At 43.9% G+C, this 26762-nt stretch overlaps 1 protein-coding gene across 5 annotated transcripts in view; it reads left to right on the top strand.

The window, feature by feature from the left end:
* The window catches only part of LOC146495678 (connector enhancer of kinase suppressor of ras 3-like), a 48621-nt gene that overhangs the window by 18138 nt on the left and 3721 nt on the right, over window positions 1-26762 (top strand). The window contains exons 3-21 of one of the 5 annotated variants that reach the window (XM_085144197.1): window positions 3188-3390; window positions 4278-4365; window positions 7611-7652; window positions 8443-8562; window positions 8696-8755; window positions 9274-9342; window positions 9437-9583; window positions 11410-11534; window positions 11860-12041; window positions 12144-12230; window positions 12432-12682; window positions 14667-14704; window positions 19895-19937; window positions 23801-23854; window positions 24244-24283; window positions 24746-24915; window positions 25974-26047; window positions 26168-26239; window positions 26344-26408. In XM_085144197.1, coding sequence (XP_085000323.1) covers window positions 3188-3390; window positions 4278-4365; window positions 7611-7652; window positions 8443-8562; window positions 8696-8755; window positions 9274-9342; window positions 9437-9583; window positions 11410-11534; window positions 11860-12041; window positions 12144-12230; window positions 12432-12682; window positions 14667-14704; window positions 19895-19937; window positions 23801-23854; window positions 24244-24283; window positions 24746-24915; window positions 25974-26047; window positions 26168-26239; window positions 26344-26408 — 1930 coding nt within the window. The other 4 variants (XM_085144200.1, XM_085144199.1, XM_085144201.1 and 1 more) reach the window with 4 other exon arrangements.

The raw sequence follows: 26762 nt of genomic DNA, 5'->3' as shown, positions 1-26762 counted from the left end.
TTTTTCCATCGATGCACGATAAGCTGCTGCCTCCTATCAGTGCTCGACCTGTAGTCACCGCACTGAACAGATGGAAGCATTCAGCACGTATTCATTGTTTTTTTTTATTGGATTTATTTATCATAAAATTTGCACCATGTGTTGCACTGTCCCAGTAACCAGGCCCAGATTTGGATTCATCCCTGGAATCTTTTGCATTGACAAAGTGGAATCTCAAGTGATTTACGGTAAAACAAGCTGCCAGTTTGTGCTCTGGTAGTTGGTGCACTGTCCTTAACCTTTCACCTCTGATTGAAGCCTTGCAGCATAATGTTTTTTGTCCGTTTGGGGTTTCCCTATTAAGAAGCGGGCCTCAACCTTCCACTCATCTCATGGGAGGAAGTGAGGCCCCCGATTCAATTAGCTTTTACTCAAGGTCACTGCTACTCACAGGAACGCAGCCCAGCAGCACCCGAAACCCCCACACACTCTCACACTTTCACACACTTTCTCCCCTTTTTTTAAAATTTACTGGGAGGTCAGACACTTCCTGTTGACGTAGAGGCCCTTTACTGCGAGGCTTTGCTCTCGCTTTTTAAATGTTTATGCACGTGTGCACATCTTTGTCTCGTTAATAGTCACAAACCTAAATCATGATGAAAGATGAGCTAACGTGCAGCGCTGCAAACCTTTAGGAAGCATTCGTACTCGTCCTCCTCCGTCCGTGCGAAGGAGATCGAGACCAAACTGCTGCCTGGAGACAAAGAAAGAACACATCAATTCGTTTTACTGACTTCTCACGAGCCTTGATGCTTTCTGCAGAGTCGGTGCTGAAACTCAACACTTCTATCATCACACGAGCATTAGCTGCAGCCATTGAACACTGCTTCATCATGAGCCACAGCGCTGCTGCAAATGTTTGTGCTATTGCTTAAAGAATATGTCCTTTATAGTCAAGTCTAAGCCTAAAGTCAGCGATTAACCTCAAAGAGCCCCAGAAAGGCCTTACTTTAAAAATAAAATCTGCCATCTTGGTTTTTGTTTAGCTTGGTGTGTCTAAAAGGCGCTGCAAGAATGTAAATTTGACTTGAAATGTTGTGAGGATGAAAAATGGGTTGAGTGAAAACGCAGATTTTGCTCAGACGTGGTTTTTAGCTCAGCGGACATCTGCGGGCCAGTCGGAGCCGCTGCGACGGTGTGATTAGCCTGCTAATGAAAAAGCCAGGAGAGGTGTTTGATCTGGAAGGAGCTGACGCCGCCTTGGTGCTAAAGTTACACCGAATGAGAAATAAAACCACCAAGTGACTTTTCTCTCTTTTTTCACATATTCCTTGATCATGTTTGCATTTCCTTAAAGATGTTTCAACAAACCATTTCGTGCCGAGTGTGGCGTGAATAACGCTGCCTTCAGCTACTGTTTGACTAGTCTGATTATTCCAGTGTGTCCCCGGAGACTAAAACTGGGCAAATGTATGTTTTTGAGCCCATGTTGGCGAGGGGCGGTGGAATAAAAGGAGACGCTAACCACTTGCAGATCTCGTTTGTTGGTTGCCAAACACGTGCCGTGTTACTCCTTGCAAAGCATATTTAGCTCCTGGCATGTCACTCAGAGTGCAGCGTTTGCTGGCAGCGATGCAACATCCTGTAAGCTGATATTTACCGGGACAAGAGCCAGGCTGCCCTTCCACTGCGTACATATGGAAAAAATACATTATTCCAATTTTTCAGCTGCAAGAATGCAAAAGTTTAAACACTGTCGACTCTGATAAAAGGTGAATTCTGTTGCTGCTCAGTTTCCTGCAGCAGCTCACTTTATAGTGTATTCCCTGATCTTTGAGACCGGCATACATTCCTCTTCTAAATAAGAGGAATGTATGCAGGAAACGGCTTAGACTTAGGAATGAAAACTTCACACCGCTTGATAAGAATCAGGTGATGGCACAAGTACACCCTCTCTCACACCCCAGAACAAATCTAGAGCTGGGTGGGGTGATGTCTTGTTCACGATGTTCACAGATAGGGCTACCATGATTAGTTGACTAGTCACGATTACGTCGAGTATTAAAATCGTCAACGACTGATTTAATAGTCGACGAGTCGTTTGAAGCTTTGTAAGATCACAAAAGCCGCAGGAATAAGTAGTAGGATTTAAGAGTGTAATAACGGACTGAAACAGAAGATGGCAGCACTGCATGTACAAGGATGCCAGCTGCCGTTAAACCCCGAAGAGGAAGAAGAAGCTATGTCCCATAATTCATTGCGCGGCCCAGAACAGTTGTCAACAATGGCGGCAGTTAGTTAGTTTTAATATTACTCTTATTATTCTTTCTGGGTCGCAAAATAAACGTTTAGCATATTTTCAGGATGTAGATGTGTAAACCTCAAATATCTGCTCAGTTTATCAAGACACCACATATTTTCAAAAGCGCTCCGACGTTTTCGGAGACGTCTGTTACCCACTAGCTCGATAGCTAGCCGGGGGCTAGGCTAACTAGAGCCGTGAGAACACCGGACTCCCGGCAAATCATTTTCAAACCCACCGCCGTCTTTCGCTGCTCAGGTTAAACATGATATATAAGTCACTTAGATAACTTAAAAATGTTATTGTTTGGCTTTTTTTAGTATTTTATTTGTTCCTGAGTAAATCGGTTTGGCTGAGATTAAAGTTATAGTTTTTACACAGCTGAATAAACGTCAAGCAGACAGCTGATTATCAGAAGTGTGAGATGCTCGAGAATTTACTCCGGTGTCCTGTTATATTTTAGATAGCAAGGAGTTTATTAAACTTCACCGAAACAATCTGCAAATTTCATTAAAATTTAAGAAACTATCATCTTGTCTTTATTTTTAGTTAGCACATACCTTAAACACTTAAAGCTGTAAGCTAATGATAGTTATATAAGAGCAGATGCTGCTGGTGCAATAAGCTGTACCTTTTACGTCCAATGGATGATGATCTGATTAGTCGACTAATTGCAAAAATAATCGGTGACTAGTCGACTATCAAAGTAATCGTTTGTGGCAGCCCTATTCACAGACAAGTGAACTCAAAGCATATCTGTCAAGTCAATGATTACAGCCTTTCAGTGGACAGGAAACGACTTGTTTTGACAGGGTGGGACCATAAGCCTGGCAGGTAGACTGTGTAGAAGGATTGATGACGAGTGTGCTCTTAAACCGTTCTGTTATGTTTAATTTGCTGTTTCAGAACTACGGAGTGGAGTCGGATAACTTGAAGAATCTGGTAGTGAGGATGAGAGCTGCCACCAACAGTCTGCACATGGCCACGGCCGACCGCAGGAAAAGCCCCGCCTACGATGGAAGCGCCTCCCGAAAGCCACCTAACGATTTTCTTACCTCCGTGGTGGAGCTGATCGGCGCTGCAAAGAGCCTCCTGGCGTGGCTCGACAGGTAACACTTTGTCACGGCCTCAATGAGAGGCGGAAGTGTCACGTTCAATCACACTAGTTTGAAATAAAGATGCAATTTGATATTCAAAAAACGAGTCTGTTTATAATCAGACATAAGAGTTCGTTTTCAGCATTATAAAGACCTTTTGCATGTCAGCTTAACGTTATATCCAGCTGGCAGAGCGTCCTGTGCGCTCCTGTTGACCTGCTCCAAAACACATTACGCCATAAAAGCCGAGCATATTAAGCAGGTTGCCAGGATTAAGTGTTAGCTGGCTCAGATTAAGCTTCTCCTTTTTATGGCAGGCTTGGCTAAAGTGGTGCATTGATGTCATTGTTTAAATGGTTGTTGTGATGCTTAAGTGCAAGCAGAGCCAAGGAAAATTTATGGTTCAGGTTTGTAGGTCATTAGGCTTCTCTGACTCGATCTAATAATAATGTATTTGTGCAGCACATTAGCTCAGCAAACAAGTCTTTGCACATTTGGTATTAGATCTGTTTCTAGTCAGACTGCAGTTTAATGATTTTGCATCAAGTTTCTTGTTTATTAACAATAAAAATATATAGAGATGTATTTCTGGCACACAAATAAAGCAATCCTTATTTTTTGTGCTACTGGCCAAGAAGTGCTATTTGTTTCAAGATTTGTAATATAGTCAGACATAGTCCAAGGACTACAAACTGGTTTTTGAAGCACGTTTCAGATAGAGTGAGGTGAGAAAAAGAAAAGTATAAGCTGGCACCAGAGTGGTTGCATACTTGAGAAACAAGTAACAAGGCTGTCGGTGGCCAAACAGCAATCTGAGCGAGTACAATAAACTTGAGCTCATCTCTGCAGTCCATCGCTTGTTTCCAATGTTCTCTCTTTCCTCCTTTGTCTGCTCGCAGGACGCCTCTTACAGGGATCAGTGACTTCACAGCCACCAAGAACAAGATCATTCAGCTGTGCCTGGAGCTCACCACCACAGTTCAGCAGGTCTGCATGCTAGTTAGCTCAGCAGAACATGTGGATCATTCCCTGCAGAAACACACACACACAATAGCTTTTTTCCACTGAGCACATACCAGCTCAGGGGCACAGATGTGTAGGAGAAGAGTGTTATGGGAAATGTGGTCTGGCAGCCATGACACGAGCCTGAAGCCAGCAGTCTGAGCACATTATTGCAAATGCTGCTGTTTTTCTCGGGATCTTTTCCTCCACGCGCTGGCTAATGAGGAGACCCCCTCGGTGTGGGGACGTTTAATGGTAAACGTTGCTTTTGTGCTTCCAGTTTCATAAAACCCACGAGCGCTCTTTTAGAGGTGGCTGCCAACATTCCCCGGGCTGCTGTACTCCTTCGGCCATGTGGTTCCTGTTTTTGCGTCTCCGAGATGCTCGCAGTGGGAGACCAAACCGTCTGAAAGCATTTCCTGTGTGTAGGTTTAGTGGAAGGATTGAGAAGGTGGTCCTTCAGACTGCTGGAAAAGATGGCTAACCGATAACGCAGAGCATCAGCAGCCACCCTTTTATATTTCTGCAGAGGGTTGCTCCTGAATTGCATCAGTATAGTTATTCCTGCTTCTGCCAGTTTCATGAAACCAGTAGTGGTTGCTCATGCATATGGGGAAGACTTTATTCGACTGGGTTTTCTTTCCTATCAATTCACCCGCTTGTCTTTTATCCCTCAAGGGTTCTCCCGATAAGAAACTCATTTTACGCTGCCAGCGAAAGTGGCTCCTGAGAGTGCAGGTGTCATTTTTTTCACAGGGTTATTGCATCAAAATAAATTCCTTTCCCAGAGTGCCTATTTCCTCGCCAGAGTCTGGGATTTCAGCGCCTCTGGTGATTTACTGTGGGTGTATCGGTCATGGTCATCCAGGAGGAGTGGGGGTATCCATTTCTCACACTGCCATGTAACGTGGAGAGGTTATGGTGGAGAATAAACTTCTGATAGGTGCTGAAAGGTTCTTGTGAGGCTTGAGAGATTAGCTTCCTCTCGCAGCTGGAGAGACATGCCGTTCGACTTGCTCGTTTTAAGCCAGCTAGCAGCTGATGAGGATGGCCGATTTCCAACTAATCCCATGATTCGAGTTTATAAAAAAGCACACAGGCTCAGAAAAATCCTCGTTTCATTTCCGATTTGTCTGAATCGTTTGGATTCCTTGTTTCTTTAGAGCAAGCGGGCTAGCATGGAAAGCGCTGGTTAATAAAACGAGTTGCACAGGAGTCTGCCACAGTGATTCGTTTTATGACGGGGGAGGACGGCGTGAGGTTTGCCCAGAAATCGGGGCTTTTGAGATCGCACTTTATGTGTTCTGCCTGAATGAAGCCTGTGTTTGCACGCACAATGGGACAAGGCCATAAAACACTGGATGCATCGTCCTTCTTGGCTGACCCGTCAGCGTGGAGGTCACTCTCTGTCAAAGTATGCACTTTTCATCAATCCCGCGTGTCTTTAGTTTACGCTTCGACGAGGGAAGTTCAACTCTCTGCAAATGATAAAGTCCATCGTTGTCATCACGTGGCCTCCGTGGCCGTGATTTCCTGCAGGTGTGAAGTCAGTCCAGGCTCGGCACTGTGCCAGCGCTCCACTCTCAGCCACCTCACTGCCCGACCATGCAAATCTTCTCCGGTGGCTGATCAAAGGCCCAGAGAGTCATCTGATCCACGCTGGTTGTGAGATCAAGTCCATAACGTCAGGGATCAGTACACCCAGGGAATTGTCCTCAGCCGCAGTGCTTTCTTTCTCATCTCGCCCTCGTCTACTGCGACTACTTTGGTCCTGACAAAGATGTGGGATTACTTTGGAAGCACAAACAGTTCTCAGAAATGAGAAATAAAGCCAGGAGTCTAAGTCTATGATATTGTTTTCTCATGCTCTGATACTATGGAGAAGTTGTGTAAATGTTAAAGCTTGATGGGAGTCGTGCCAGCTGATAATGACACGCTGTTTTGTTTCACGACCTCTAAACGTTGAAATATGTATTTTTAGTTCATCCTTCTTGGCTCAGTGAAGAGAGCAGCGATCCAAACGTCTGTAAAAGAAATATGCAGCTGTCTGTTTATGGAAGAGCAGCTAAATTCTTGCTGAAACTGCCATATATTCCTGGCTGGAATTCGATTGTTTGGAAACATGATTTTTTGGGGACCGATATATGTCACAGGAAATGTTTTATAATTGCATTTATTCCTACCTCGTGTTTATACTGGTTTTTCGTTTTCCTCCCCAAAGTCAGGGAAACATGGCACCCGCGTGTATAAACCTTCACCGAATGAGTTTCATCCTTCAAACAGACGGTAAAACGCAGATCGAAGGGAATATTTAGGAGCGCTGCGTGCGTTCTGCTTTGATGCGCAGCCATCGCTCACGGCCACAGACGGTCGCGCGAATCTCGTTAGTGCAAACAAGCCGACGGTTTTGAAAACAAACGCTCCGCTTTATCCCAGTGGAATGTGCAAGCTTTGGAAATATGGAAAAACATGGCTGACCCCCCTATTTGCTGTCTGTACAATGCGTTTACAAAGAGCAACAGAGCTGGCTTTGTGCACATCACAACAGTTTTCCTTTAGGTTTGTAGCTTGTACGAGCCTGACACTGATACCTTTGTGCTCTGTGGTTTTGACAGAAGCATGTCACCTGTGATTTGTTGGATGTTTTCCCTCGGGGCGGGGGGGGGGGTTCTCTAGACTGACCCCCCCTCTTTCCCCACCAGCGACACAGTTGTCAGTGGGGCTGTTGCCACAGCTGTGTCCTGTCTAGCTGACACTTGGAGAGGGCCAGTGGACAGTTTCCCAGCTGACTGGGTGAAGGAGCTGCTGATAAAATCTGCAAAGATCAGCTTCGTCTTCAGAGGACCTCCCCTCCTCCACGAGCCCACCCAGTCGCAACGAAGAAAGCGGCCGTGCGTCCAAATATTTGCTCTCTGCCAGCAGACGATTTGAAAGAGGCTTTTCTGAGCACGATGACATGTTTTCCCGACTGCGCATAGTTACCGTATGACTGTTCTTATGGTATTTACATTCCAGTATAAGTAAACTGAACCACAAAGGGTGTTATGTAATTAAAGCATCCACATAATTTAAGCAAAGCGCTCATTTAAAGCTAAAAGCTGTTTATTTGTGGCTTTTTTCATTTTTCTCAGTTCTATATGCAGGATTCTGATTATATCCCGTTTACCCAAACCCTGCTTCATGCCATCGAATAACTTCTCCCTCTTCCCTGTTTCTCTTCTCTGCAACAGGACTGCAGTGTTTATGAGATGGAAGAAAGGATCCTGGAAGTTGTAAGTACTCTGCATCTCTTTGCAAACAAAGAACTGACCTGGAAGTTCCAGCGTTGTGGGGAATGGGCCTTGAAGTCTTTTTAATTGGCCATTGTGTCAGACTTGCTTTCAGCAGCAAGGTCAGATTTTTGAGTGAATAGAGCAGGCGGGTATACAGAGGGGGAGGAGGTGGGTCTATTATGGCCTTGCCATCAATCAGTGTTTCCTGTTGTTGACACTCTCCAGACTCTGTGGGCTAACACTGGGCTTCCTCTACCATTTTCTATCTTTCTTTGAAATTCATATTACAGACGTCTGTGTTTAAAAGCTTTTTTCTTTACCTTTCTTTCATTCCTCCTCTTTGTCAGCTGCTTTTTTTCCTATTCTTTATTTGGCACGAGTCCGATTTATTTTTATTTCCTGCCTTTAGACTCGTCAAGATCAACTCTACATAAAGTATATACGATAAAAACCCTCTAATGATGAGAAATTATAGTATTTGCCATTAAGCAGGAAAGGAACATAGAAGAGGTGTGTTTAAAGGACTGATGCGTTGAGGTCGCTCCACTTAAAAGCACACTAATGGCCCCTCGCAGAGCATTAAACCTCACAGTAGTGAGGTTAATGTCAGGCATATAGTATGAATAGGAGGAACGTAACCTAACCGCCAGTTCTAAGCTGTAAAACACACAATAAGTTGATCTTTGGATGATTAAGTGCAGCACTTGATGATCACAGCGAGGAGTTTATTAAAGTTTTGTGCTTATTATTTTGACCACTGAGGCATTTTGTTTGGCGTTGTCTTCTGCAGTCAACGATTTTGAACACCATCTGCGATCAGACCGTGAGAACCACCTCTGACCCCCTGATGAGCCAGTCGGCTTGTTTGGAAGAAGTCCAGTTGACCAACATCAATCCAGGCGAGGGTCTGGTGAGGAATGATGCTTTTTTTTTTAACCTCAAACTTGTGGTCGGCTTCTTGGGTTGTCTGTCTGGGAATGTGTTCGATGTGTGAACTGGTAATACGCTGTTATCCACCATTTTTCTTTTCTTTTTAAACCCAGGGAATGTACATCAAGTCGACTTATGATGGGTTGCATGTCATCACTGGAACCACAGAACATGTAAGTAGGACAGGAGCCGATTTTAGCCAGTTTCAGTGCTGAAATTCATTCGTTTGCTGCCAGTACTCTTAAACAAGCTTTTGTAAGTTTCATCCTCCTCCTCCTCTTCATCCTCCTCTCTGAGGGCCCCCTGAGTAACATCATGTGAGGGAGTTCAGAGCTGCTCATGTGCAAAGGGGATAGTTTCTTTCTGCGCTCCACACAAACTAGTTTTACCTTTTCACCACACTTAGACACTCAGTGACTCACACACGTGCATCACAGCCACCGTCGGATCCTCACGCCTCCAGTCCCCACTCCTGAATCACGACCTGAATCATCGCTTATAATGACCAGTTTATCTCGTTTGGCATCTTCGTGATATTATTCTGCTGACAGTCACACGCTGAGAGGCTTTTTCTCATGATTCTGATCTCTGGTGCAGAAATCAGGCACGAGCGGTACCAGAGCGCCGCCCAGTTTCCACAGCATTTTGAGAATGCCGTGTTCAATAAAAGCTGTTTATGTTTTATGTTTAGTCGCCCGCAGACCTGACGAGGAAGATCCACGCTGGGGACGAGGTGATCCAGGTTAACCATCAGACTGTGGTAAGAATCCCAGATTGTGTGGGAGGTTAAATACATGCTGTAAATCTTTAATCAAACGCACGAGCGTCATGTGCGTTCGCTTCCTGTTAACCAGGTGGGCTGGCAGCTGAAAAACCTGGTTTTTAAACTGAGGGAGGACCCTAAAGGTGTGGTTCTACTCCTGAAGAAGAGGCCCACGGGCACAACAGGTTTCACCCCCGCCCCACTGAAGAACATGCGCTGGAAGCCCCCAGTACCTCAGGTACATGCACACATGCATGCACACTTCCTTTCATCATCGTCTCGTCTAATCATTGTCAAACAATTACCAGCTTTTTAGGGAGTTGGTTCCAAAGCAGCAAGTCCAGACAGGGCCACCCTGAAAGAGTGCTGCTGGCTCGACTGAATGCAGCGTTCAGCTGTTCTTGCACAACAAAAGAGGCAAACAAAGTCCCAGGATGTTATTCAAGCTTCCGAGCTTTAGTGTTTCAGAATGGTTCGTTTATTAGACAACAGACACACAATCATTTGTTTGTGTTAAAGAAAGCTTAAAGGGAAATGGGATAAATATCGAGCCTGTGAGGGAATGTGTGAGCTGATTCATAATCAACTGAACACATTACGCTAAATTAGGTGAGTCCCCGCTGACAGAGGGGGAGGCTGCAAGCCTGTCATAAACGTAGACTACAAGACTGAAGCTCTGGCACCGCGTCATCCTGTGCGCAGCCTCTTTTATAGCTGGAGAAGACGGGAGGAGATTATATCAGTTAGGAGGGGGTTTCTCAAATCAGCAAAAGAGGCTCTGTGCACAAAGGTGACCAATGTCTACACATCCACTAGGGGTGGGTGAAAAAATGGATACTGTGTAGCATGGTGATATTTTGTTTGCTAATAATGTATGGATACAGGGACAGCAGAAATCGATACTTTGTTACAAAAAAGGTTTTTGTGCTCTGACTTCAGAGCATGTTGATCCTTTTTCTGAGCAAGAATCCTGACATTCCTTCACTGTCCAAATGTGACAGTTTACTTATTTTAATTTAAGACATGTTTTATTTTAATTAAGTTTAAAACTTTTTTATTTAATGTAAAATTATATTTTGTTTTAATTTACTTTCAAATTCTTCAGTTGCTGAAGGGGCTGCATAGTTTTCATAAACTGCATAGTTCAGAATAGCTATAATTGTACCAGATGGTTGTTCAGTTAAGTTGGACTAGACTGTAATACAAACCGTTCAGTTTGTCAACAATCAAACTGAAATGAGAGAAAGACTGAGTGTGAGACTTTGATATTAGAGAAAATGAATATTGATAAAGTTTACCTTTATGTACAGAATCTGAATATCGCAAAATATTTTTAAAAATTGCAATAATATCGTATCGTGGGATGTATGGTGATTCCCACCTCTAACATCCACCAGCATCTTCTTTTAACACGGAGCCAGGCCCATCAGAGCCAGGCCCATCAGAGCCAGGCCCATCAGAGCCAGGCCCATCAGAGCCAGGCCCATCAGAGCCAGGCGTCTCCGTTTATTTGTGATAGCAAGGCTCCGAAGAGCCAAACAGACAAATCACACGGTGTGACTGGAGAATGAATGACACTGGTTTTGTAATAGTATATAATTTGTACTATTTGAGCTATTTGGAGAAGCGCAGAGAGCAGTGTTTCACGAGATCCCCAGTCGGATGTTTCGTTTGCCATATATCACATTTACAATGCTGCATCAGCAGATGTGTAATTTTGCCCTGATGAGAATAGCAGAGTAACACTCAAGGACGAAGTTGGGGAGACATAACTGTGGTAAGTGTCTCGGGCTGTTTTGGACTACACTCAGAATCTTTCCATACCTCAAACAAGAAGGCCCGACATACAGGAACTTAAATGTCTCGCCACATGTGGGGAACTCCTCCCGTTAGCCAAGAAGTTGGATTAAGTCTTAATTTAAGGCTGAGAAAAAAACTAAGCAGAAACTGTAATGACGTCATTTGTTTTTAGACACAAACTGATCTGTAGATGCAGTCAGAGAAGGTGGAATGACTTTTCTCCAGATTAGATCAGGCACTCATACTCGTGCTGTATTCTTTCAGAATAATTCGTCCCTCGTTAGAACCCAGTCTCCTTCCAGTTCAGCTAACGGATCAACCAAAAAGGAGAAGCCGGCTATCCTGGACTTGTACATCCCGCCTCCTCCTCTAATGCCGTACACGCCGCGGTAAGCCATCCTGTTTCATGTGCACGATTATTAATTTACTGGCAGCTTCAGCTCTAGAAGTAGTAAAGTACTAAAGCAAGAAGGCTGGAGGCCACCTGCTCCCCCCGCTGTGAGGGATTCAGACACCCCCAGTCAACCTTTGCTACAGCCTAACTCAGAGCTTTAAAGCTGATGAATAACGAGTGTGGTCCCGGCTCGTGATCACTTTCTCTTCTGCTGGTCTTCAGCCCACTCAGCTCCCACCCGTCCGTACACTGCGACTGTTTTATCCTCCACCTCCTGTTGCTGTGGAGATAAGTTAATGAACATTTGTTCCTCCGTCCAGAGAGGCGAGAACAGACGCCTTCTCCAGCATCAGTAAAAGACCAAAGGGCTCCGAGTCACCTAACTCCTTTCTGGACAAGGAGAGCAGAGGACACTGCACCGATTTTGACAAGCAAAGCGCCGGCTGTCCCATCGAAGCCAAGGTGGTGCAGCCCAGAATGAGGGAGCATAAACCCTCGCGTGGTCAGTACTTTCTCATCGCAGTGGTTTATAAATATTCCTCTGACGGAAACTCAGAAAAAGTGTTTTCAGAACAATTAACAAGCGTGAAACTTTTGTCTCAAGGTAAGCCCCGGCCGCTGTCCATGCCTGCAGACACCTGTCTGTCAGTGGTTGATCCTTACGCAAAGCCCTGGGCGCAGGGAAGGAAAGGTGTGTACAACTTATCATTTAAATTTGTTGCCTCAAGTGGCCACTAGTGGAACTACACTTTATCGCACATCATTATTTTTTTCAGCCCATTAAGTTGCTGCTTAGTTAATTTCAATAAGAAAACAAGTCAAATATTTAAAAAAGATTTGCAAAGCACTTTTAGAGACTTTAGAATAACCTGTCGTTGTGTCTTTGCTGTAGGTGAGGACCTCCTGTACAGATACCTGAGTAACGAGAGGATCCCCACCATTGCCGAGGAGGTCCCCTCGGTGTCTCCACCCTACAGGCCTGCAGGGGAACGGCATCTCATCCGAGTGGACCACATCCGGGGCAGCCGCTACTACTCCAACTCAGACCTCCACAACAGTGCCACCATCCCCTACCAGGAAGACACGAAAAAGGCTCCGGTAGCTCCCGTCTCCAAGCGCACGACGGCAGAACGCTCACTACTGGTCAGTTGGATCACGCGGCTTAAGCTATTGACTCACTGATGATGCGCTTCCTGTCCGGGGCTTCCTGTTCCTGTCTTGTCTTCCTCAGTGCCTTTGACATTTAACGTCCTCGGGCTTTCTCACACTCCTCTCTCCCATACCTCCCTGGTGTTACTACTACTACCAACTACAACTGCTACTCCTCAACCAAACCTGCTTTTGTAGTACTCACTACATTACGTCATCGCTCCTTTAACACAACCCTCATCTCTGACACAAGCCTCAGCATCAAGAGGACACAGTTGTGTTCAGATTTAGGCTTTTTTTGGCCTCGTTTGCTGTACACGGACATCTCTGTACATATCATGTAATGTTTCGGCTAAGATGTTCTTCACGTCGCTTATTTAATACACTGAAGCTCTCGACCAGTTCGGTTCTCTGTCTATTTGCTTTTCATTTGCATAAATAAGTTATTAAAAAAGAATAAGTTAGACGAGCAGCACATGTCTGTTAGCGAGGCTGTTTTTCTTTTCATGTTGCTTTTTTTAAAACATTCATTTTTGTGATTGCTTACATTAACTTCTGCCAATGGTTGCCTCTTGTAAAGCTATGCATACGATTTTTACTGTCACTTTAGTGGAAAAATGCTGCATTGGTTGTTAAAGGTGTTTTATCTTGTCACTAGCAAACATTTGTGCATGATTTAAGGCTATGCACTCAACTCAGTAAACCTTTATCACCTGTGTTTCAGCTCACTCTGCAAGCACCCATCTAAAGGGCCTCTATGTACAGCTGGTTGACAGTAAACTGGTCTTTTAATGCCAGTGTTTTTGAACACTGACAGAATGACGGCATTATTTAAGAAGCTACAGGGAATGAGTGTCTGTTGTTGCTTTATCTGCCTTTTTGTAAGATTTGAATAGCGATTTATTAAAAACTGCAGTTCATTTCAGTCAATTTTTGTATTGTCTTTATTTTACTGGTGCGTGTGGAGCGGCTGCTAAACGTCTCACTGTAATATGCATCTTCTCCTGCAACCCTGCTGAGCTCCGTTCAGCCTCAGGTTTGGTTGTAAATATATATATATATATATATATTAATTTCCACGCCAGGACAAACTGTAGAACCAGCTGTCTTTCTAACCTGCTTTGACCTTTGAGGTGAACCTGGCCTCAGTGCAACAGGATAGCTAACGTGAAGTTACCTTTTGTTGGTGTCAGATGGCGATGGTTATGTAACCACTTCCCTCTTTGAACTTTTGATTCCAGCTGGGGAGCCATATGGTCAAAGCAGGTTTTCCCACTGGGGCATCTCTTTTCTGGCACATATGTTGCCTTTTAAACATTAAAACGGCAGGTTAGGATTACCTTACTGGGACTGATCGTCACCTTTCGTCGTGAAGGTGAAGCTCTGACAGCCACGAGGAACGCCCGCCTCTCTGACCTCTCTCTTTGCCCATGTTTTCACCATGCATGCATTTACTGACTGAGAGGAGCCTGTCTTCTTATCTCTCTTTCACTTCTTCCTCCTAAAATCTTGCTCTGCCCGAGCTTGCTGAGCTGTAGTCGCCTGCGGTCCTCACTAATTTGCACTTTCTGAGACGCTGCGGTCTGCCTAAGTACTACCTGCGCTCTGTTTATCCCACTGCATAAGTTTGCTAACCACTAACATTTTATGCCTACACATCACAAATGGTTACAAGGGAACGATGTGCTGAAGTATTTCTAGTTTGTGCATGCCACAAAACAAATAAAAACTCTGCCTTTGTTATATAATTGCATTCTTTTTATTAACTCTAAAATCACAACCACTTGTTTTCTGTTCTCCGTTTGTTTTTCTGCAAAGCTTACCTTAATCCGTGCATAATTCAGTGCCCTGCAAGAAAGCAGCACACAAATCTTCACAATCACAATCACAGGAATATTAATCAACATAGAGCGTCTCAACATGCAGACTGAGGCTTTGAGAGCACATGCGTTAACTTAAAAATCTTTATTTATCACAGGGATCCAGCTGGCACTCTAGCAGTGACTTCCTCAACCGGTGAGTTCCCTTCCGTCTTTCTCCTACATGCACACGCACGCACATGCACAGACACACACGCATACGCTGCTGGTCAAAGGTCTGTGACATCTTAAATAAATTAGTTGCAAAGTGAGAGTAAAATACTTCCGTTTTAGTTGAAATGATCATTTTGTGTAGCTCCCTTGTGGTGGACATGTCGTCCTGCACGATGATGCAGTGTATGTGCTGCTACAGCTGTAATACGACTGGCTTTGCATTTCATACACCGTATGTCATAGTGGTCGTGTCCAAATTCATGGGCTGCTTCCTCCTGAGGCCGCATTTGTAGACAGATTACGTCACAGCGACGCACCGAAGGCTGTCCAAATTCGTAGACTCCTCCGAATGCAGCCGACAAATGCGTCCTCCTTTTCCCCGAATTTGAAGGATGGGTCGGGTGTGTCCTTCTTGGCCTACCATATCCCAGAATTCATATCGCGGCCCAGCCAAGCTCCAGTTTCCGGCAATGGCGGCCGCTACTAAGTTTTAAAATTACTCTTACTAATCTTTCTGGGCCCCAAAATAAACTTTAAACATATTTTCAGGCGAGAATGTGGGTTAGCTCGTTGATAATTAAAAATGAACACAAAAAACGGAGAAAGATTTCGGGGTCCATTTTCGATTTTCGTGCCGTGGCGCTGACAACCGGAAATACTCTGAATTAAGGGCGGGAGTAGATCGGGAAGACTAGACCGTCCAATTCCATAGCCGTTTACTTCCGGCCTACCCGACCTCCTGAGGACCCGGCCCACGTAGACCGCGAAGGCCGGGTCCTCAGGAGGATGCAGCCCATGAATTTGGACGCGATCACAGAAGTGCTTTTATCTCCGCCTTTCACATTGATGATACATCAGAGAGCAACTTGGAGCTGCGCGACCTGCTGAGGATACTTTTTTACCAACCTTCTGATTGGTAGATGACCCGCTCCCCTGAGCTCCCCTGAGTCCCACCTGTCCAGCGTGTCCCCTTCTCTCCCCCAGCGTCAGCCGTGGCTTCAGCTACTCTCCAGCTCTGAAATGAAAAAGCGATTTAGAAATAAACGTCTGCAGAGACTCTTCCAACGACCGCCTTACTTCTTACATTGTTACTGTCACTTTCTTAAAGCAGTCTTGGATAAATGTTAGCCCGTGCTTTATGAAGTGCAGCCCACAATGTGGAACGGTTTGATGGGCACTTCTTACGTACAACATTTTTCCCACCACAACAGCAGGACTCAGATCCAGAGGCTGTGTTGTGTGCAGGCAGTATACCAGCTGACTGCTCTCTAAATATTTATAACATGTCGTAGGGCAGTGAACAAATTTCCTACATTGTCACTACTAAACTACTCTCCAAAGACCCCCAAACCCTCACTCTTGGGGTCTTTTGCCCATCTTAATATTTTCCTTTTTTGTCCGTCTCTGAAAATTCTTTTCTTTGCAAATCTTCCTGGAAGTTGTTTCTTCCACGTTGGCCTGTGAGCAGACAGTTTCCCAAATCTGAAACTTTGACACACTATTTCTGTTGCTCACTGGGCACTCTCACTTCTGTTTCGCGTGCACTTTTGTGTGTTGCACAAACTGTTGCACCCCATAGAATAGCCTTAGTTTCTCAAACCATGAATCATCTGGCTATTTTAAGACAAAAAGCAAGCACACAACAGCTAATGCTCCAGATTTTCAACTAGCCAAATGAAGTATTTGGTGGAGAGATGGTTACAGAAAAAGGGACCTCTTCATACTATGTCTATATATGAATATACCCCGGAAATTATTGTCATTTACAAATTATTAGCCTTCCAATGAAATCTAAAGTTTTTGTCTAAAAGAGTAAGGGATTTTCAACACAGCATTTCTAAACATACTAGTTTACTTTAGAAAGCACAGGTAGCATCTTAGCATCCTGTAAAACTGACTTTTTATTGAGCATCACAAACAAACCATCCACTGCTGAGCAATGATTATAATTATTTTCTAATTTACACAGAGTATAAAAACTTCAGTAAGGATTTGATCTGTGTCATGAGAAAGCATCGTGCCAAAACCAGCGAAATCCGTTTAGTTTAGATGCTCACAAAGCAGGAGATGGATAAAGTTATCACAGATTTTCCGAGTAATAATAATAATAATAAATTTTATTTATGAGCGCCTTTCAAGTCACCCAAGGACACTTTACAATAGGATAAAACACTTAGTAAAACAATGGCAGAATAAGAACAATAAAATAAAAGCACAAGATAAAATTAACAAACAGTGGATTCACAGTGAATATGCAGATTTGAACAGATTGAACAGAGTTGGGATTTAAACTGTGGGAGAGAACCAGTGTTTCTTATTTCTGGGAGCAGAGCAGCTGAAAGCTCTGCTTCCCATGGTGGTGAGGCGGAAGGAAGGTACAGCAAGCTGGATAGAATAGAATAGAATAGAATAGCCTTTATTGTCATTGTACAAAGTACAACGAAATTGGAGTGCCACTCCCTTGGTGCAAAAAGCAAAATAAATATAAATGTAAAATATAAAAAGTACAATAAAACAACTGTAGTGCTCAGACAATAAATAAGTACAATATATACAGGATAGCAGCATAATATAATGATAGTATGAATAGCAGCATAGTATAGTGACAATGGCAAGTATGGTTAAGCAGGTTTAATTGTTTTGTGCTTATTTACTACGGTGATAGCTCTGGGAAAGAAGCTATCCCTGAATCTGTTTGTCCTGGTTTTATGTGACCTGTACCGTCGGCCTGACGGTAATAGTTCAAACAGTTGATTACTGGGGTGAGAGTAGTCCTTAATGATATTGCCAGCTCTGCTGAGGTATCGGGAGTTCGCAATGGCCTCCAGACTGGGCAGAGGGCAGCCAGTGATCTTCTGGGCTGTGTTGATGACCCTCTGCAGTCCTTTCCTGTCTGCAGCTGAGCACCCTGCATACCACGTTGTTATGCCGTACGTTAGGATGCTCTCTATGGCGGCTCTATAGAATGTCACCAGCAGCCTCTCCTCCAGGTTGTTCCTCCTGAGCACTCTCAAAAAATGGAGACGCTGCTGGGCCTTTTTTACCAACGCCGTGGTATTTGCAGTCCAGGAGAGATCAACAGAGATCTGCACGCCCAGAAACCTCATGGAGTGTACCCTCTCCACACAGTTCCCGTGAATGTAGAGTCAGTGAAGCCAGTGAAGTTCCTGAAGAACAGGTGATGTGCTGGTAGGAGGGGATCTGGTGATAATTCTGAACCAGTTGAAGCTTATGGAGGGATTTTTGGGGGAGACCATGCAAAAGAGAATTGCAGTAGTCAATACGGGAGGTAACAAGACTGTGGACATAGACTGGGTGGAAAGAGAAGGAAGCAATCTGTTAATGTTACGTAGATGGAAGTAGGCAGAACGGGTGAGATTATTGATGTGAGATTTATAGGAAAGTGAACTGTCTAGGATGACACCAAGGCTCTTAACCTGAGGAGAAGGGAAAACTGTGGAGTTATCGATGGTGAGAGAAATGGTTCGCCTTCAAAAGGTTGGATTTGGTGCCAATAAGGAGGATCTGTTTTATCCTCATTGAGCTTTAGAAAATTAGAGGTAAACCAGGATTTTAACTCGGATAGACATTCTGTAAGGGAAGAAGGTGGGAGGGAGGAATCAGGTTTGCAAGAGAGATATAACCGGGTGTCAAGTGTGGACAACTGGAGTGTAAAGTATTATCAAGAGCCACAGAGTGCAGAACAAGCATCACAGACTTAACCAAGTCAGGAACTGTAGTCACGTGAACCCTGCAGGGAGGGTGAGGTATCAGAGAAATGCCACTTCTGCACAGGAGGCAACGTAAAGCCAGACTGAAGGTGTCTAAGTACAACCTGGAGAACGATTATGCTCCCCGGTAGAGAACTACCTCCAAAGTGAAGGTTTCTACTGTGGCTGATGGTAGTTGGTAAAACAGAATGTTAATTACAGAGATAGATAAACATCCTCTGCAGAGCATTAGTCATTTTTATCGACGTGACTTTTTCCATTATTGAAGTTCCTTAATTAATTTAGAGCTTATAATGAAACTGAGAGTATTTGTGGCCTTTTTTTAAACAGCTCTGTCTCAGCACCTCAGCATCCAACATGTCCCACACAGCAATGTGTCCATCCACCCCCAAGATCCCCCAGAGATCTTTAGAAATGTCACTGTTATGACGAATCCTAAATCCGCTTCCAACTATAAATAACTCCATCCCACTACCAAATATGATGACATATGAGGACTGCTGTTCCCTCTGCTCATGTGTTGCCCATAGATCTCTTGTCTTGGACGCAGGGCCTGGGGAAGTGTGACTCCCCACATTAACACCCCAATAGATGACTAAACGCCTTGCACCCCACCCCCAGCCCGGTGCTTCTATTCTAAGAGCCGTGCACAAGCGCGCCGCATCCGGTCTATTGCACGCTTGATCAAAAACATTACTCACAATTAGGATATATAGACAGATGCTATTGTAAATCTCATAGATACGTAGTTGACTCATCGCTGGTGGCGGTTACGAACATGTGCTGCTGATGCAGGGAAAGGAATTTGATTGACAGCGGATTTAATCATGTGTCATATTAATTTTAGGCTGGTCAATCTGTAAAAACAAGAGGGGGGTTTTTCTCACGGTGAAGCGAGGAATGTAACGGTGCATCGGAGTTCTCTTTGTCATCTATTAAAACCATTTTTAAAACAATCTTTATCATCATTTTTTTTAATAATCTGAGAGGGAGGAAAACAAACATGCAATTAAAGGGGAAGGACAGCAAGCCTTAATCCATTTCACAGCCTACAAAACACACTGGCTGAGGCTCAGCAGAGGGCAATTCAATATTGAGAAGAGTCAGAACATTGGGAGCGACCTTCTTCTCCAGCATGCTCCTGCGACTGGTCTCCAAATGTATTACCAGAAGCACTCACAAATAAATCCCAACCCGTAAGTGTCTGCTTCTGCTTTGCCAAATCAGAGAGTCCGATTGGGACACAGATAAAGATAATGAGCAGTTAGCTGGGAAGCAATAAGTATGTGTTGGAAATGTTCAAAATACACTGCGGTAATGTGAGATGAATCTCTTTGGTGTGTGATATAAGTCTGCTGGAAAGCACTGCTCGACATCGGTGCGTGTGGTGTGTTTTCAGTTATTAATGTGTTGGCTTTCGTGTCTCTCGCTTGTTCTTACAGGTATAATCATCCACATTTACGATCGTGGTCCTTTTCTCAAGCTGTAAGTAAATAACAATCAGCTCCTCTCACTGAAAAAATGAAGTGCATGCACCTGAATGATGTGTTTGTGAGGAAAGGCCTGAACAAAGAGGCGGTGAAAATCGAGAGCTTCGATGGTTGACCCATTACACTGCACACAAAGCTTAGTCTGCACTGCAAAGCTCTTGGATGGATGAATCTTTCTAAGTGTCTCGATTTTTCCTGCATCTTAAATTTGACATTTGGGATATGAAATAAAATTCAAAAAGTGTATTTTACCTAAAACTTGATGAAGACATTTATGTTGGGGATAAATCGGATCCTTGACAGGTTAATTTTTTATTAAACTACAAAATCCTAAATTAAAATTTGTGCTAAATCTCAAACTAACGTGGTACAGATCATCTTTATGTGTTAGCAGCATCACTTTGCTGAAGTCTGCATCTCTTCGTTCTCTGTTGAATGTGCTGTTAGTAGAAAATTGATCGTGCACCTTCAAGCTTTAGCATATGTGGGAATGAGATGACTGCAGGGGTTAACTGAGGACGCACACAGTGAAACCACACACCCCGGTACCACGGGTTACTGTCAATCCTCCACAGGGGTAAGATGGCTGGACACAGGGAGTAGTGGACGAATCACGTTTGTGCACATTTATGTTAAGTTGTTGCTGCACAACCTCAGCCTTGCTGTCAGCGCTGATGCAGGCGTGCTATACGGGATGCCACCACCCGCTTCCTTTAGACTATTTGTGTCTATATAGGTCTATATGTTTCAGACCAACTTCTGATTTAAGTTCTTTCAGTCTTGAATTCAGAGCTTTGTGCACCAAAATCAAAATTCAGGACATGATCAGCGGCAACTGCACAGTCACCAACAGCCGGCGAGGCGCATGCAGCGCCATCAAACCGAGCGAGCGAGAATCTGATATCATCTCCAACCACTGCACCCTTCCCCCTTTACACTGTGTGAGAGTCCCCTGGTAAATAATAGCCACTCTGTTTGACCCCCCCCCCCCCCTTTCTGTCTCACACACAGTTTCTGGGTGGGGGTAAGTAAGTGCCATGACGATTCTCAGCACGGATCATGATGGGAGATTGAGTTGGTGTGACCAATCAGCACTCCCTTGAATCCTTTGACATGAGTCGCAGGCCGGATTATCTCACTTCCACCAACACAGAGCTGCAGTAAAATGCACAGAAATGAGACGGGCGTTTAGTTCAGCGCGTTTAATTGAAATATTAAAGGCTTCTGCGAGGTTTAGAGGCAAATCGAGGAAGTCACTTGATACAGATGAGACAGACAGGGTGACAGCGAAGCAAAGAGGAAGCCACAGCCTGCGCGAATGTGAGCGAGATAAAGAAAGAAGGCCTCCTCGTCACTTCACGCCACTTTCTACTGTACAATGGCAAGTGGAAAGAAATACGAGGCCCCTGTCTATTTAGGCTTAGTAAAAATGGAGACTATAATAACGCAGGGCTCAGGAATGTGCCTGCTGGTTTACCGCCAAACGCGGCCCAGAACATCCGAGCTTCTGCACAGATACAGCTCAGCCAGTGATGTTATGGCTAAAAACTCGCTCCCCACTGAGGCAGCGAAGGGTGTTGATAGCCAGGGAACAGCTTCCCTAAGCAACGAGTGGATGGGTGTAACATGAACCGCTTATGTTTCTCATTGTTCTTGCAGGCGGTTGTTGGTGATTTTTATCAACTTCTCTTAAAGTAATAAAATAAAAAAGTGCTTTGTAAGCATCAGTGCGGACTTCCTCTGCATTCACCACATGTGAAATGCTGCTTTTCATACTCAGCGTGAGTTACTGTGAATGTCACAGCTGTTTGAAACAGTGATGTGTTTTGAATTACGCGTCAAGTACAACAACAGCTGTAAAGACAAACGTGTGTGTTGGGTAAAAATGATGCTTTTATGACGCTCTCTCTGAGGTTCCCAAGGCTGTTAAACAGTTGGGATTTAGCGACACCCTGCGGTCAGGTGGGGTAACTGCGAAAACGTATGGATTTTACTGAATTTAATGAATGAATGAAAGATGCGTGGGGGAAAACATGAAATGAGAAAAAAAATTAGCCCTGTAGTTATATCTGAATTATTGGTGGGGATAAGTCAGAAATATTTGTCACTTTGTCAGTTTCAGTCTGGGTGGTGCCCTCTTTGGAAGGTAACGCCCAGACAGGACCTGAACTCACCTGAAACCAGCCGACGTGTCTTTGAATGTGCTCTTTGGCTTTCTGCGTGTGTTCCTGACATGTTTGGCAAAGTTTGGTCAACCTTTGAGCAAAGGTTTCGAGACAGACTACTTTCTCTGAGGTTATGGTGGAAGGTACAGTGTTTGTTTTACTGGCAGCTCGGACTAATTCATTTGTCCGCAGATTTCTTTGACTTTGTTTCGCCATCTAAGCTACTGGACAACAAGCAGTCAGGCTACTGCTGAACTACACTAAGTAGTTACAGTCAGAAAATCGTTATTTAACATTTAACCAAATTTGTTTTCGCTCTTTTGAATCCATTGTAGGTATTTGTTTCAGGTAGTGGTCGAGAAATTGCGTCATCCTTTTTCTCCCGAAAGCTTACTTTCAGAAGCAAAATCTTATTTTCAGGTGAAGTGTAAACTTCCTCCTTTAATGGTGATATAAAAGAGCGTCTTACATACAGAGGGAATATTTAATTTTTCATCTCTTGTCGCATCTAACCTCAAAGAATAGTTGCGTAAATCTGCAGGTAGGTTTGTTCAGTCTGGATCTTGCCACTAAAATTACACATGGTTCTTAACATGTGCAAAAGAGAAAACTCCAAGAGGAAGTTAGTTACTAAACACAGTCACTCTCAGTCAGGTTTGGGCAGTGGTTTGTGTGGTGATAGGCATCTACCTCCTACACTCAGCCTCTCAGCTCTGACAGCCGGAAGGCAAAGTGATGATACATTTGTGTTGAGCAAGGCACAAATATACAGAAGTATTGATGAGAGCTTCTAGTGATGGTTTATTATCACTGTCAGAGGCACAGAGGATACTTAGCTGTTTGGACGAACCTTTTAAAGAACCAGGTATGAGTCTTTCTCTCTTCATAGTTCTAGTTGGGGACTTTGGCGAGCTGTGGTAAGTGGCTAAACTTGGACAGCTGCAGCAGGGCTCAGGACCCTGTGAACAACTCGCCGCCTGGTTTTGCCACCGAGTCTAAACGTGCCTGTGGGTTACACGTTTCAGAGTACTTTGAAACGTGTAACCCACAGTGTAGATTCTCATTTTCTCTAACTTCACACCCAGTGGGGCAGCACGGTGCTTAGTTTTGTCTCTGTTCTTTCTCTCGAACAGTTCTGGCATTTCAAAAAAAAAGGAACTTAACCTAGAGGAAGTTGGTCAATAAAGGCAACTTAGATTTCACAACGTTACTGTCCATTTATTAGCTTGAACTGCAAAGTGAGAAAAATCTTTCTGATTCTTTGTTTGGGAAAAAATAGATTTTTGCACGATGTCGTTTTGCAGAAGAGTCCTTTTCGTTTTGCTGTGAGACAACTTTCTGTGTGTGTCACATATTAAACAAATCTGCTGACACTGATCATTGTGACACTTGTGCTGTGACTCAGTGCTGATCATGAGCGTTAACGTTTTACGTTTTTAACCTTTCTCTGAGCTTCTGCTTCCACAGAACTTCTGCTGTTTCTCAGCATGTTTGATTCAGTTTTTTCCATCCTCTGAAAAACAAAACAACAATAAGAAAGAGAAAAAAAGCTGATTGGGAAACATCGTGTTTGCTGTACCCGTGACGCCACATCCTTTTGTCACACTGAAGAATTTTTTTTCTCCTTTTCTGCTCATTTCTGTTTGTTTTTTTTCAACCTACACATCTTTGAATAAGGTGTTTCTTTCAACAGGCTGCCTTCCCCATATCCGTGACTCCTTCAATGGCTGCCGATGACTACAACCCTGTAAGTAGCTCTTATTTGTCTTTTTCTAACATTTACTCGCTCTCTCTTTAATGGATTAGAAACTTCTGCTTCCCTATTTATCAGTAACTCATTTGAATGTAAGCAGTATACACCCAGAGTTTAGACACCACCAGGTGGATGTTTTGTTTGATTCACTGGGGAGCAAAGAGAGTTACAAATAAAAGGAGACCAATAAGAAACAAGTCACAGATGCTAATGGTGTTAAACAGCATGTAGAAAGACAGAGAAGATGCACGTGACACTCAGTGTGAAAACAGGATGTTTCAGACAGCCTCTTCTTCTCAGTTGTGTGGTCTGAAACTGCTGCTCACCCCCTTGCCTTTTTCTTTTTGACCTCCCCCAAACCCTCCTCTGCACTCCTCTCAAAGGTCTCCCTCCGACACAAATCCAAGAAGAAGAGCCGAGGAGGTGAGTCCTGCCTTATCACCTTGTCACTTATCTCAGCCTACAGCTGCAATTTGAAAGCGTGGTGGGTGGATGCGAAGCAGCGGTGCACTTGGTGTGTGCAGAGGGATTTTAGACGAGTTCAGTTACTTTCACTTCACTTCTTTTATTTCTTGGCTCTGTGTAGCCGTGCCTTTGGGTTCTTCTGAGACACTAACTAACTTGTATATATACTGTTTTTGCTGACTGACTCATATCGGTAACAGGTAGGATGAAGGTAGAATAGCACTTTTGCACTTTTGATGTGACTCTTCCAGGATGCTTCACGCGCTTCTTATTTTTAGAGGTCCATTTGGTTATCGACCAAACTCCGGGAGCTCTTTAGACAGAAATGGAAACGTTTTGGTTGTTTGTGTTTGGATGTTTAAATCTGTAACGTTCTGCTTCCTCTGATGCTGTGACTTAATGCGCTGTTTTCTGGTTAAGGCAATGGTACGATGAGCAGAAGACGGATCTCGGTCAAAGAGCTCGGCCAGCCAGACCACCAGGGCTGGCTGTACAGGAAGAAAGAAAGCAAAGGCTTTCTGGGTATGAAATGGAAGAAGTACTGGTTTGTGCTGAAGAAGACTGCTCTCTACTGGTATACCAACCAGCTGGTGAGTAAAACACCCTCTGACTAGAAGACTAATGTGGGTTTTAGACTTGAGCATTTAATAGCTGGTTGCTATTCAGAGATTGCACACAGCGAGCGTACAATTGCACAATCCCCGATAAGAAAAATATTTAACACAGATAAGTCTGCTTCTCTATATCAGTTGCATGCTTTTCAACTTCTTCAATTTATCTTGCAAGATTATAAGATATGATGTAATGATGAGAATTATATCAAAAGAGAGGAAAACATAAGGAAGCTATTAAAGTTGTACCTCTTTCTTTTGGTTTTCCACAACTCTTTGGAATATTTTGTGTCATCCTATCTGTGTTGCCCTTTTTAAAGAGTATCTTGCATATCTTCTTTATTTTGTTACAAAGTTACAAAGTGCAACAGTGTTGCACCCAAGTCAAAAAAAAAACGCCTTAAAAGAATCTTAAAACTGTCCGATGATCTTTTTTTTTATCATGATAAAATAGTTAAAAATAATCGGGGTAGTTCTTGAGAACTTATCAGCTGCGGATTAAGTGCTGTAATCACTATTTACAGCAGCAGGATGGTGGCACATACACAATGTGCACTTTAGTTTTTGACTGAACATGTAATCCGGTGATTGATGTGGCTTCATGTGTTTTTATTTGCTTTTATGCTTTTTTGTCTCATGCTAAAGATGAAACATGACTACATTTTATTACAGCTTAAGTATCAGACCACAGAATTAACACTGGGTGAGTCACAGATGTGCGCTAGGCAGGTTAGTCATACTGGTTTCCTCCACAGCTGTCTCCTCGCCACTCTGTCACCGCAGGAACCAGCGAGCGCTGGTGACACGGCGCTTCCTGAATGTGACCGTGTCACTAATAGCCCGCCGCTACATATATGTGCAGTCTCCATCTGTTTGACTTACTGGCACGATAACTTCAGTCCGACCTGCTGCACGTCACCACTCAGTACGAGGAAGTTAAAGAAGTTGCCTGTTGCAACTCAGACGCGCTCGTCCGTGTGGGGAAGTGGTTTGAAAGTTGTTCTAATACTCGCTGTTGTTCAATCTGTGCGTTGCAGGCAGAGAAAGCTGAAGGCTACATCGACCTCACAAACTTCATGATCGACAGAGCCATCGAGTGCAAGAAGAAATAGTGAGTCCTCACAAACAGTGCTGGGTGTGATCTATGAAATCAGTTATTATAACAGTAAAACTGTCTTTTTTTTTACCCTCGAAACACTAAACTGCTGTTCGTCTGTCTTTCCCTCTTCAGTGCATTCAAAGCTTGTCACCCGCAAGTTATGATGTTTTATTTTGCTGCCGAGAGCTACGAGGACATGAACCTGTGAGTCGTGTAAACGGAAACAGTGTTTGGAAATGTATACATTTTATGTGCATTATAATATTTTATCAGAATTGCAATTAAGTTGGATCATCTCTTTGTTTCAGGTGGGTGAATAAGCTTGGGCTGGCCTCCATTCAGTATGAACAAACAGAAGTAAACGCGTCAGCCGGTGAGCACCTGTTTCACTTCCCCGCCTCTGTCGTTCCAACATCTCACTTTTTTGGGTTTTAGTTTAAGAAATTTACTATTTAAGTTTTTAATCAGCAACAGAGTCTTTTGTTTTTAATTGTCATGTAGCTCTTCAGTACTTTCCAAGCAAACACGCCCACTTCAGCCCCGTGTGGGGTTACTATGAGCAGACCAATATGAAATATGGCACACCTGGGCCCCACAGTGGGGCTCGTTGTGGGCTCTGCAGTATACCCACAGTACGCCCTCATTCTGAATGTTAGTTGCCCTCTGAGACCCCACCCAGGCCCCGTACCGCAGTACCCAGACACGCCTCACATTTCATGCCAGTACC

This window comes from Neolamprologus multifasciatus, chromosome 19 (assembly GCF_963576455.1).
Source record: "Neolamprologus multifasciatus chromosome 19, fNeoMul1.2, whole genome shotgun sequence".
In the NCBI taxonomy this organism is placed as follows: Eukaryota; Metazoa; Chordata; class Actinopteri; order Cichliformes; family Cichlidae; genus Neolamprologus; species Neolamprologus multifasciatus.
The sequence above is the reverse complement of the archived record's forward strand: the minus strand, read 5'-3'. Positions and strand labels throughout refer to the sequence as shown.